Below are 13,071 nucleotides of genomic sequence, written 5' to 3'. Positions count from 1 at the left end.
TTACTTTTTTTGCAAGCCTAAATATTCAGCTAAATTGTCAAATAAATAAAATAAATAAATAAAGCAAATTAATCCTTAAACTATTTGTAGTGAGTAACTGAACATTTCATGTGGGGACAGGAGTTATGCTGTCTGGCCAATTGACTGCTCTCTTAATTAGAAAAATGTTTCTGCCATGTAATTCAGTCAGAGCTCAGAGGCTCAAAGGCTAAAAGAAGGAAATGGATTTAAGAAATTTTAACTAGTATAAGGATGAATGAATGATGTAAATGATGTAACTAAACAGTATAAGCATAAGTGGAGAGATGTGGTCCTCGCAAGAGTTTTAACACCAGCACTCGGTGCATTCAGTTGATCTAATTGTGAGTACAGCGGTTTACTACCTTTTGCTGTGTTTTGTTAATGAATATAAGTGAGATTGTCTTAAACATTATTTATGTTGAAAAATGGATAGAGGGGCGAAACAAAATTTTCCGCAACATTACATCTTACGGTAAAGTGGCAAATCTCTAATGCCCCCTCGGGTAAATTATCCTGGCTCCGACTCTGGTGTATAGTCATTTATCATTGCTTTCAGTACATGAGCAAAAATATAATCTTATATGTGCGTTTACAGTTGGAAAGATGCCAGCGGACATGTACCGTCAATGAGTTACACTGCGCGCCGCGGTTGAGAGCTCAAGACCGGTCCGTGAGTTAACTCATCTGCTCTGCGCTCATGCCAGTCTGTCCATTGATCCGGGTGATGCGCTTGCCGGTTGATATTGCTTTACAGAAAACGGCAGCGCATAAATGAAGAGCGAAAGAGAGAGGGAGATTGGCCAACAATGAAGTCGCACCAGTGCGACCTATAACAAAACTTAGCTGCACTGGCAGGAAAAGGATCGGAAAATGCGACCATTTAATCGCAGTCTGGAGCCCTGTTCTTGATAAAAAAAATTTGATTGAGAGGATAAATAATTGAGACCAGGAGCCGTATTTCAGCAACATCCTACTCTAAAATCCTCGCTTAACTGCTAGTAACTATTGCGAATTTATTTAGCATCTAGATATGTTCTATTTAACTTATCACACCTTAACATAAGAATTAAGATTGGGCGTTTCTGTAACACTGCCTCAGAAATCTAGAAAGATTGGATATATAATTTGCTTCGGCAGCGATCACATTGAAGAAAAAGCTGTGCTTCTTTAACAGTATAGACAAGAAGTCTAAGTAACTTCCCACTTACCCATCCACCTTGGCTCTGGATCCAGGGCTGAATATGGTTGTCTAGGTAGACGGTCATCCATTCTGCGATGCGCCCCACTAGTGGGCTCATCTCCTTCTCTACGCACTCGACACACAGAGCCCCTCCGAAGGCAAACAGACCCACGATGCGGCCCCAGTTGACACCATCACGGAACACCTCATCCATAACGCTCTCGAAGCTCTGGTACGCAGTTGCAGGTGTGATGTGGAGCTGCGAGGAGAGATCACTGAATGCTCTGGAATAACGCAGCTCAAACTCATTGGCAGAATCGCGGAGTGCATCCTTCACCACATCCAGACCCCCAGTCCCATTTATCTGAGGCTGGGGGGATGAAGTAGTGGACCTTGGTTGGGTCCCAGTGGAATTAGCACTCGTTCCATTTAGGGAGCCATTAATGAGGGTCGTCGTTCCTGCCGCCCCCTCGCCATTCTCTTCAGCTGCCTGCCCCCCATCAGTCCGATTTGTGTCTTCTGTAAGTCCAATGTGGTTGCAGGGGTAGTTCCTCTGTGAGAGTTTATATTTGATAAAAGATACCACCAGTTCTCTGTTATAGTAAGACATAATTCACGTTGTTGCTTGTTGTTCTCCGATGTCTGGTTATTACTCCTACTTGCTCGTTCTCAGAACACAGTGCACACCCTTGCGTCCTTCTCTGGCTTCTGCCGACGCTCAGGGATGGTGCAATGGCTCATGCCCTGTGGTAAGACAACAGTGCAATGAATTGATCTGTAAATACGCAATCGTTTTCACAAACAAGGAGAGGAGGGGGTCAGGGTTAAACTTTGGAAAAAGGTTAAGGGGCACTACAAATAAACAGCTTTTTCTACTCTCTAAAACCCTTCTTAATTGAGTGGCTTGATCAAAGGAACAGATGGTAGCCTCTCATCACCTGCCTACTACACACACAAAAATTGACATTTTCCTCTATCCAAGACAAGGCGAAATGTACACTGACCTTGACATAAGTGAATTTTTGAACAGCAGGGAACATGAACAGCCAGTGTGGCTAGAATTATGATTTGAACAAATCTGTGTTTAATGGACTGTAATTGTGATGGCAGAAGAACCATCCAAAAGTCAGACAAAAGATGCCAAGGTGATTCATGGCATTATTCGTTAGCAATGTCTTTAAATAATTTTGATAACTTTTGCATCACCTATTTACTCCATAATATATTTGTATAATTTCTATATAAACAGATACAACATACAAAAAACAATGCATTTATTTATAGTTAAATACATTTATTATTATATCGAATCTATAAAGCACAGTTTTATGATCATAATGAAGATAAATCCTAGATATGAGAGCACTTTATTAGGAACACCTGTACATCTACTTATTCATCTAATCAGCCAGTCATGTGGCAGCAGTGGCATGCATAAAATCATGCAGATACAGGTCAGGAGCTTCCGTTAATGTTCACATCAGCCATCAGAATGGGGGAAAAAAATTTGATCTCAGTGATTTTGACAGTGGCATGATTATTGGTGCCAGATGGGCTGGTTTGAGTATTTCTGTAACTGCTGATCTCCTGGGATTTTCACGCACAACAGTCTCCAGAGTTCACTCAGAGTGGTGCCAAAAAAAAAAAAAAAACATCCAGTGGATGAAAACACCTTGTTGATATGAGAGGTCAACAGAGAATGGCCAGACTGGTTCGAGCTGACAGAAAGTCTACTGTAACTCAGATAACCACTCTGTACAATTGTACGTGGAACCATGAGGCTGATGCGCTACAACAGCAGAAGACCACGTCGGGCACTTTATTAGGACCATAGTGTTCCTAATAAAGAGCTCAGTGAGTGTTTATCTAGATATAATGGATATACTGAGATATATTAGATAAATTTAAATGTAAATATTTATTTATGATTCAATATTAAATTAAATAGAATAAATGCCTAAAAAAAACATTTTGCCACTCTTTCATTTGACTAAATCGTCAGCGCAGGTCTTTATCTGATCGCTCGTGGGAAGGACAAGCATCGCGCGGGGGACACGCAAGCTCTCAGGAATCAACTAGACACGTGCTGACAACAACGAGGCACAGGGCAAAACACATGGCCATTTCAATACAGCAAGGTGTGTGGCGTGGCGAGCTGAGGGTTCAGAAAAATTATAAATAATCGGCATTTAATATGAAGGAGTATTTTAAATTACTATTTAAGTGTACTTAACCAGAATGACACATTTTCGAGTCCACATATATATATATATATATATATATGACTCTCATTATGAAGCACAGATTTATTTCACATATTACATTATGTAAAAACACTTATTGACGTCGCTGGCTTGATCGGCGACAAACTTCGCGTGAATTAATGAAAATGATCGAGCCATACTTGCTGTGTTTACAAACACAATGCCAACTCAGAAAGCACAAACACGTTCCCATATACCGCACAGATGCAACCGCAAGGGTGAAGGAATGCCTCCCAGACAGAGCTATTCAGTGTATTTATATGAAGAAACATTTAAAAACATTTACCACACCCTAGAGAGCATTTATAGCTATATATATATATATATATATATATATATATATATATATATGTGTGTGTGTGTCTAGTACATATATTTGCACTTAGCAACAAAGCTTTTCTCAACCAACTAGTTAGAAATTGACCAAAACAAAGTCGATCGAAAGCAAATCTCTACTTTATCTTACATGATCGTGTTTGTTAACAGTGTTTACCATAATGACAACACTTCGATTAAAAGAGCATTCTGCTTACCATAACACAACACTGTAGATCAAGTCAACCAAGAATCAGCTCTCAGTGTGCGCGTGAATTGGATACAGTGCAAAGGTTAAGTCACAAAATCAATAGACACCGCGGTGGATCAAAAGTAATACTGTTTGTGAGAGGGGAAAAAAAGTGACTGGGCTAGAAATTTCTCTTTTAAACAGACCTCCCCTGCCCTGTGATAGGATATTACCACACGCATATGGCAATGACGCCTGCACTGCCTACCAAGGCCATTACGTAATAAAAGTAAGCTTGATTCTGTAGGGCCCATCACAGAGACCGAGCGAAAACAACCAGTCAGTTCTGTATGGAAAGCAGACACATCATCACATTCAGGGAAAAGTGATCTCTGACAATCATTTGCGTATTTCTGCAAGCAACGCCGTCACAGGAACCGCCAATACTAGCAAGAAAGAAAATTAATTGCAAGCCCTATGTAATTTATGTTTCTTGCTGGCCAAGAATACATTTCCTGTAAAAAAATCCAAACCAACAACGTCAATCTTTCCCCCTTCGGCTAGCTAGCCGTGTAAGCTAGCGTCATGGAAGATGGACTGGCTGTTCAGGGAACGACTAAATCATTTGGAGGGAGTTAAAAGATAAAACCCCGCCTCACACTCCTTCACTACTTACTCGGATAATTGAAAAGACAAAGTCCTGTTTTCCCTCATGATCGATGTCGGTGTGTTTCTCCTCGAGCAGTGCGCAGAGCCGCTGTCAGCAGTGCATTCAATACATTCAGCAGCACAAGCTACAAGCTTTGAGTTCCGCCCCTTAGAGCTGCTCTGAAAACCAACGGCCTATTCATTTCACACAGCAGCTACATTATTGAGTTATATGTGTGCCACAATCACCATTTGAAAGGCAACACCGCTTAAAAATCCAGGTGCTCTTCAGTCAGGTTTTCGATATGTAAACTGAAGATGAAGAAGACCATTCAGCCTAATTGCTAATCCTAAAACGAAATATCATATACAGTATATATGATTCGCAACTTTTACACATTATGTGTGGTTAAATTACTGATATGAAAATGTTTCTACAAATGTTGTAACATACAAAGGAAATTGACGTTATGAATGCAAATATTATTAACCCTAAACGGCTCGAGATCACTAAACAAAGAGTGGCAGAATTACTATGGTAACCTTTGTTACCCCCAAAACACTCTAGCTGCGTTTAACTGTAACAGCGACACCGTGTGGCACGATCATCTCTGTACAAAGATTAAGTTTTTATGGAAATTGTGTTTTCCCACCATATTTCAAGTTCTCTGTAATGTGTTTACAACCCCAATTCCAAAAAAGTTGGAACAGTATGAAAAATGCTAATAAAAACAAAACTTGGTGATCTGTAAATTATATTCACCCTTTGCTATATTGAAAGCTCTACAACTAAACATTATATGATGTTTTACCCTGTGAATTTCATTGTTTGTTTTTTTAAATGACGATGATTGCAACACACTCCAAAAAAGTTGGGACAGTCGAGTGTTTACCACTGTGAAACATCATCGTTTCTTCTAATAACACTTAAGCATTTGGGCACTGAAGACACAAGTTTGTTAAGTTTAGAAAGTGGAAATTCGTTGCCATCTAATGCGCTTCATAATGCACCACACATTCTCAATTGGAGACAGGTCAGGGCTGCAGGCAGGCCAATCTAGCACCAGCACTCTCTGCTTACACAGCCACGCACTTGTAATCCGGGCAGTTTGTGGTTTGATGTTGTCCTGCTGGAAAATGCAGGGATGTCCCTGGAAAAGATGGTGCTGGATGTTAGTATATGCTGCTCCAAAATTTGTACATATCTGTTTGCATTCATGGTGTTCTCACAGATGTGCGAGTTACCCATGTCATGGGCACTGACACACACCTGGCACATGCAGACACTGGCTTTTGGACCTGATGCTAATAACAGCTTGGATGGTCCTTTTCCTCTTTGGCCCGGAGAACATGACGGCTGTGTTTTCCAAAAACTTCGGACCAAAAAACAGTTTCACTGTTCTACTTTCCATCTACAATGAGACCGAGCCCAGAGAAGTTGGCAGCGCTTCTGGACAGTGTTGATGTATGGCTTCTGCTTTGCATAGTACAGTCTTAACTTGCATCTGTGGATGCAGCGGCAAGTGGTGTTGACTAACAAAGTTTACTAAAGTTATCCCAAGCCCATGTTCATGATATCCATTACAGATGAATGATGTTTTTTAAGACAGTAACGTCTGAGGGATCAGAGATCACGCACATTCAGAAGTGGTTTTCGTCTTGTCCTTTACGCACCGTGATTTGACCAGATTCCTTGAATCGTTTAACTATATTGTGCACTGTAGAGGGTGAAATGCCCAAAATCCTTCCAGTTTGTCTTTGGGGAACATTGTTCTCAAAGTGCTGGGTTATTTGTTGAAGCATCTGTTGGCAAATTGACAAGCCTTGAATGATCCTTGCTCTTGAAAGACTAGGCTGTTTTTGGAGGCTCCTTATTTACTATGACACAATTGCCTCATCTGTTTAACATCTCCTGTTTCACATTACCTTGTTATTTCAACTCGTCAAATTGTTATTAGTCTTAAATTGCCCTCAACTTTTTTGGAGTGTTGCAATCATCTGATTTTAAATTACTGTACATTAAAAACATAAAGGTAAAACATCATATAATGTTTAGTTGTAGTGTTTTCAATATAGCAAAGGGTGAATATAATTTACAAATCACTCCTTTTTGTTTTTAATAGCATTTTTCATACTGTCCCAACTTTTTTGGGGTTGTATTAGAATTCCGTTGTGGAAATGACGGCAATGGAAATTATATTGTTTACGTTTCTTGCTAAGGGTAATTTCATAGCCGACATATCATGTATCCAAAACAATATTTTCACACTTAAAGGGATAGTTCCAAAAATTTAAAATCATGCTATCCCAGATGTGTATGACTTTCTTTCTTCTGCTGAACACACAAACAAAGATTTTTTAGAAGAATGTTTCAGCTCTGTTGGTCCATACAATGCAAGAGAATGGTGACCAACATTTTGAAGCTCCAAAAAGCACATTAAGGCAGCATAAAAGTAACCCATAAGACTCCAGTGGTTTAATCCATATCATCAGAAGCTATGTGATAGGTGTGGGTGAGAAACAGATCAATATTTAAGTCCTTTTTTAATATACATTTTCCTCCCTGTCCATAGGTGGTGATATGCACGAATCTTCAAAAACAAAAGAGAGTGAAAGTGGAGACTGATGGTAAGTTCTAGCCTCTATTCACTTGCATTGTATGGACCTACAGAGCTAAGATATTCTTCTTAAAATCTTCATTTGAGTTCTGTAGAAAAAAAGAAAGTCATACACCTCTGGGATGGCATGAGGGTGAGTAAATGATGAGAGAATTTTCATTTTTGGGTGAATTATCCCTTTAATTTAGAATTTTGCCAAAACTACCTACACCCAAAGAAACACTACTCACAAGTGATATTTACATTTTTTCTTTGTTTTCTTCAAACATCACTGGTCTCATATTTCATTTCAAGCACACTCTTCATTGACTCTTGTTGACTTGGTAAACAAGTACACTAAATATTGAAAAATGTATAGAGATAATTTTCAAACAATAACTATTTTGATGTTAAATGTATGTATGCCTTTTATGTATAGAACAGTAAAATCTATACATAAAAGTCCAATTAAATGGAGGCCTGGTAAAAAGTGTCCAATTCAGTTTTATTGAGACCTTCATATAACAAAAAAGAAAAAAAGTTGAAATCCATTTGTTTTAGATAAAAATCAACCCCTGGGACATGAAAGTGCCAGAAGTTGAAGTGAGACCCATATATAGGCTATAATAGCATTAGTTCATCAACTTTTGTTGTTGTTGTCAATAAAATAAATATAATGCAGCAATTGAACATAGAAGAAAGCCTATCAGTTCAGAATTCGCACTTTATTGATTACTTCACCAAATGCTTGGAAGATTACATCACAATATGTATAGAGTTGAACATTATTCTGTATATTTTACATGAAAACTTTACACATTGTGTTTCTTCATATACTGTATATATTTATATTTCCCAGTTTCAAGGGAGGCATCTGTAGTTGCAAGGGAAGGAATGCTTTTCAGAAAATATTTAAATGCACTTCAAGAATGAAACATCCAAATCAAAAATTATTGGGATTAATTAGCAGCCATACGCTGCTGGGGCTCAATGAAGATACACCTGGATAATACAGTATACTTGTATTCCTGCTAGTTCTCTCATTTTTTGATAATAACACCAGTGACTGGCATCCGTGACGTAAACTTGCAGATTCAATCCAACTAAGAAATGCATACATCATAATGAATGCAAAAATGAAAAATAACTTAAAATAATTAATCTATGCTATTAAGCAGAATTTTGTGCACTAAAATTAAATATTCATTAGATGTCTTAAGAGTTCGATGATAAATAAAGAACATTGGAATTCAGAATGATCAAACCCCTCAAAGTAAACCAAATGAGCATGATGTGCCGCATTCAAGGAATAATAGTGTCAACTTGGTTGGGATTAACAAGAGTGAATATTGACTACTGTAAAATAAACACCAAATGTTTTTGAAAGCAACCGTTACATTCTTAGGACAATTTAGGCTGCAGTGTGAATACACTCAACCCAAATTAAGGTAATTTATGCCAAACTAAAAAGTACTTTAATGAAAAATAAAAAATCTCTAGGGCCAGCCTGATTATGGGTTTAAGAAACTATCCCTTAGATTTGAATCAGAGTTGAATGTTTAATTTCATGATGATTCAGTAAAGGACAATGATAATGCACATTTCAGGACCAATCGTTAACAAATATGCCATTGTTCATGGACAAAGGCTCATTGCACTTTAGCTGTCCTTTACACGCTCATAATAATGGAGGTTGATTTCATTTCTGTATTTTATTTTTAGATGTCTATATTTGTTCAGCCTTTAAAACAGACAGAAATTTCAACAGATAACAAAATGAAATCAACAGACAATCAGAAACCAGTTATACAATAGTATTGGTAATAAATTATTCTCGTTGCAGCCGTCCAAAGGAAAGGAAAAATAAAAATAAACAATTATGACTCATGACTTTAATAACACAGACAGATGACACAGTAGGAGCCCTGCTGGGTCACAGTGCTGTCCTTTCATGGGAGAAGAGGCTGAAGCTCGATGAGTAAGGACTGGCAGAGTCAGAGGAAAGTATGGGACAGTAACACATAGTTTGTGCATCAGTCAAAGCTTTCCTGTACAGGATAGGTGCTTCTATGCTCTGACCATCCATCTGCCCACTTTTCTTCCCAGTTTATTTCAGAACTGTGATCCCAGTCCTGATCTACTTTAGGTTGATGAAGGCTGCACTTGGCCCAATTCAGGAGTGGCGATATGGAAGACAGAACCGATACGGAGGAAAAATCGCCGCAAAGTAGCACGGAGTTCTGGAATGAGGTCAAACTGCATCATCTCGCACAAATGGTGGTAATAGCAGGAGGCATGAGGCTTGAACTGAGGGAGAGAGGAGAACATTAGAGTGAAATATATTCAGTTGGAGAATATTATAAGAGATTCAACTTGTTTAGTGTATTTAGAGCATGGAAAACTGCAGTGGTTGGATGAAATATAGCTATTTTAAGTCATTCGAAGTGTTAAAGTCAATGTGAAATGGTGTTCGCAACCCATTTTACTTCTGTGATGTTATATATTTTAGAGCGAAACAAAACATTTAACAAGAAAAAAAGAACTTTGGGAATTGATTGTAAAGTGGGCGTTCTATACTGGAATGGAGCCAGACGTAAATGGGAGTTTGCTACACCAATGTCTAAATAGCCTTTTGGCTGTAGAACATATTCACAGTAGTGCTCGAGTTATATAAATGCAGGTATCTCCTGACCTCCTCACACATGCCCATCCACTGTTGTGGTTTCCACATTTGTCTCTTGTTGTTTACCAACAATTGCAACTCCTAGCGCTTCTTTGTGACAGCAACAGCTCAAATGTGAGTGTTGCCACCTTGTGGACCCACTAATTAGTGCAAATAATTCCAGGCGCATGTGCACTCTTCACATTCAAAGATGCGCAGTTATACAAAATCAGGTCACTCACATTCAGGGCTCGAGCAATCTGCTGGTGACTAAATTCGCGTAACGCATCCTGTACGCGGACGCCCAGCATTCGTGTCTGACCGAAGTATACTTTGGGCTTAAGTCTCTTCAATGCCATGCGATGTACACCGATGAGCCAAAACATTGACCACCTGCCTAATATGCTGTTGGTTCTCTGCATGCCACCAAAACAGCGCCGACCCGCCCAGGCATGGACTCTCCAAGACCCCTGAAGGTGAATTTTGGTATCTGGCACCAAGACATTAGCAGCGTCCTTCTTCCACTTTTCCAAAGTCCAGTTTGGATGCTCGCATGCTCATTGTAGGCGCTTTCGATGGTGGATAGGGGTCATCATGGGCACTCTGACCAGTCTGCGGCTACTCAGCAGGGTGCACTGTGTGTTGTGACATTCCTTCCGTAACCATCATAAACATTTTCTGTGACTTGTGCCACAGTAGACCTTCTGTCAGTTCGGATCAGACGGGATATCCTTTGTTTACCTCGCACATTGATGAGTCTTGGGCACCCAACACCCTGTTGCTGGTTTGTCCCTCCTCTCACCACTGTCAATAGGTACTCACCACTACTGATTGGGAGACCCCATATGCCTTGCCGTTTCAGAGATATTCTGACCCAGTCATCTGGACATAACAATTTGGCTCATGTCAAAGTTGCTCAGGTCTTAACTCTTTCCATCAACACATTGACTACGAGAACTGATTGTTCGCTTACCATCTAATCTACCCCGACCTTGACATGTGGCCTTGTTAGGAGATGATCAACGTTAGTCGCTTCACCTGTGAGTGGTCATAATGTTTTGGCTCATTGGTGTATAAGGCTGTATAAAGCTCCTAAATCACATCTAATTTTCCACAACTGTTTCGAATGACAATCGAAAACACTTTAAACAACAGTACAACCCATTGCAGAGATTGCAGGTCTATCCCTCACAGCCTTATTGTTATTCCCATCAAAAATTAAAGATGGTGCTATAGTGAATAAGGTCCATTGGCAGACCCAGATGGAATCGGCAGACTTTGTTCGCATTTTCTGGGGATTCGGCGTAATGAATTTATACCGGCAAAAAATGCATTTTAGCTACTGGTAGCTATAAGTATTATCAAATGTTGATAATTTGTAAATAAATTAATATGCAAGAGGTGGGGGGAATTTCCGGCGTTCTGCGTGAACCTGGTTATTGGTAAACATTATCCTGTAGCCAATGCAGCTGTGGTGATGTCAGTGGAAAAGGAAAGTCATCCCAGAGGAGGTGCAAGTTATTACATTTTGGTTAAAGATTATGAAGACAATGTTTTAAAACACAGCATGCATCAACAAATGGTTCACAGTAAAACCAGAAATATGCATTAAAGTGAGTAGGGTCAATTTTGATCTCATGTTGACTTTAACAAAAGTGTTTTCGGTTTTTCCATTTAAGGGTTGCCTGAAAGGCCTTTTAACCGATCTTAACCGTGTCAATCTGGAATGGAACATCGTCGGGAAGGCCTTTGTTATCAGAATAGTGATGAATGGAGAAGTCTATTTAAATTCTGGACAGGGAAGATCCCTAGGGCTGCCAGTGGCTTGTCTGCATAAAAGTGAGTCTCTTTTACATATAAAGGTCATCACACTGACAAGCTGGCGTATCAGGAGTAAGCTTCCTGTAATAAAAGCCTTAACACAGACCCCTGAAGAATAAGCGAGATATTTAAACAATATAACGCACCGATTAGCAAAACCCTTAGACTCACCTCTATGGTTATAAAGAAACTACTGATACTCTTATTTTTTTCTAGCTCTCAGATGAGGAATGTCAACATTTTCCAATATAAATTCAAAATCAAGTGGCCAAACCTACATAATGTCTGACTAAACATGAAAGGTAAAAGTTCAAATGTTCTGGTTTAATGACAGGATGTGTTTGTGTAAGTTATTACTTTGTCATCAGGCAGTCTGAATATACGGGTGAGGAGTAGCAGCAGGAGACTCGTCCAGGCCTCCCGGTGGCTCTCTGAGGTAAGACTGATGAAGTAAGCCAAGGCTTCACTACACACTCTTAATCAACACACAAACATACACATCATTACCTCATCTGTCCCAAAAAAATCTCTCGTACAGAACATGTAAATCAGAAACTTTATGTTCTCATTTCATTTCAGTTCTCATGACTCATCTCTGACAGTGTACATAAATCTGTTTCTACAGCTTTTAGACAAACCTATCCATTCTTTATTATTACCATTTATAAACCACATTTTAAAATAACAGTAAAGTGAAAAACTATTAAATAATGGTAACACTTTGTATAGGTTAAGATTAGGAAACACAATAGTTAACATGAACAATACTTATTAATCTTGATTAAATGTTAATTTCTAAATATACTAAGACATTTTTTACCTTTAAAGCTGAAGAATGTCACTTTTTCAGTGTTAAAATACTTCTATCCCAGCTTAATATGTACACAACTGTAAGTAAGCCATTCATAGGTTAATTTGTAAACTTTAAACACTGTGTCTCTGTGGCGCTATGAAAATTTCTGTTTGTTGAGCGACCCGCTTAGACCCGCCCCAACAACATTACTCAACCAAAGGCGTGAGTTGGGGGCGGGACTATCTGACTGGTTGAACAAGAGAAGACGAAGGGGGTGTTCGGAAACTTTTTTGAAATCAGTTTATTTTTGCAATTCCGTTCGGTGGCGTTAGTGTCACAGAAATGACATACTTCAGCTTTAAAGTTGTATACATTAAAATTAGTTTGCATTGCGGATGATGCATTATGAACTTGAAAACCAAACAATGAAAAATAGTATTTTGATTAATTAAAATCAACCAAGATTACTCAAGATTACTCAATGAAGTAAAAAATATTTGTTCATTGTTAGTTCCTGATACCACTAATGTAAATTAATAAAACCTTTCATAGGGAATTAATAAGTGTCCAAAAGACAAAT

General features: G+C 38.8%; 1 protein-coding gene and 1 pseudogene across 1 annotated transcript in view; both read right to left on the bottom strand.

Annotated features, from left to right (window-relative positions):
- Positions 1 to 4,780, bottom strand: part of LOC127420582 (bcl-2-like protein 1) — a 51,389-nt pseudogene extending 46,609 nt beyond the window's left edge.
- A 3,141-nt stretch (positions 4,781 to 7,921) lies between these two features.
- Positions 7,922 to 13,071, bottom strand: part of LOC127420575 (brefeldin A-inhibited guanine nucleotide-exchange protein 2-like) — a 45,150-nt gene continuing 40,000 nt past the window's right edge. Inside the window, exons 38-39 of the mRNA XM_051662969.1 lie at positions 12,056 to 12,173; positions 7,922 to 9,522 (exon numbers count right to left, since the gene is read on the bottom strand). Coding sequence (XP_051518929.1) covers positions 9,358 to 9,522; positions 12,056 to 12,173 — 283 coding nt within the window. The 3' untranslated portion in view covers positions 7,922 to 9,357. The remainder of the gene's footprint in view (positions 9,523 to 12,055; positions 12,174 to 13,071) is intronic.

Source organism: Myxocyprinus asiaticus, chromosome 29 (genome assembly GCF_019703515.2).
Source record: "Myxocyprinus asiaticus isolate MX2 ecotype Aquarium Trade chromosome 29, UBuf_Myxa_2, whole genome shotgun sequence".
Taxonomy (NCBI): domain Eukaryota; kingdom Metazoa; phylum Chordata; class Actinopteri; order Cypriniformes; family Catostomidae; genus Myxocyprinus; species Myxocyprinus asiaticus.
The sequence above is the reverse complement of the archived record's forward strand: the minus strand, read 5'-3'. Positions and strand labels throughout refer to the sequence as shown.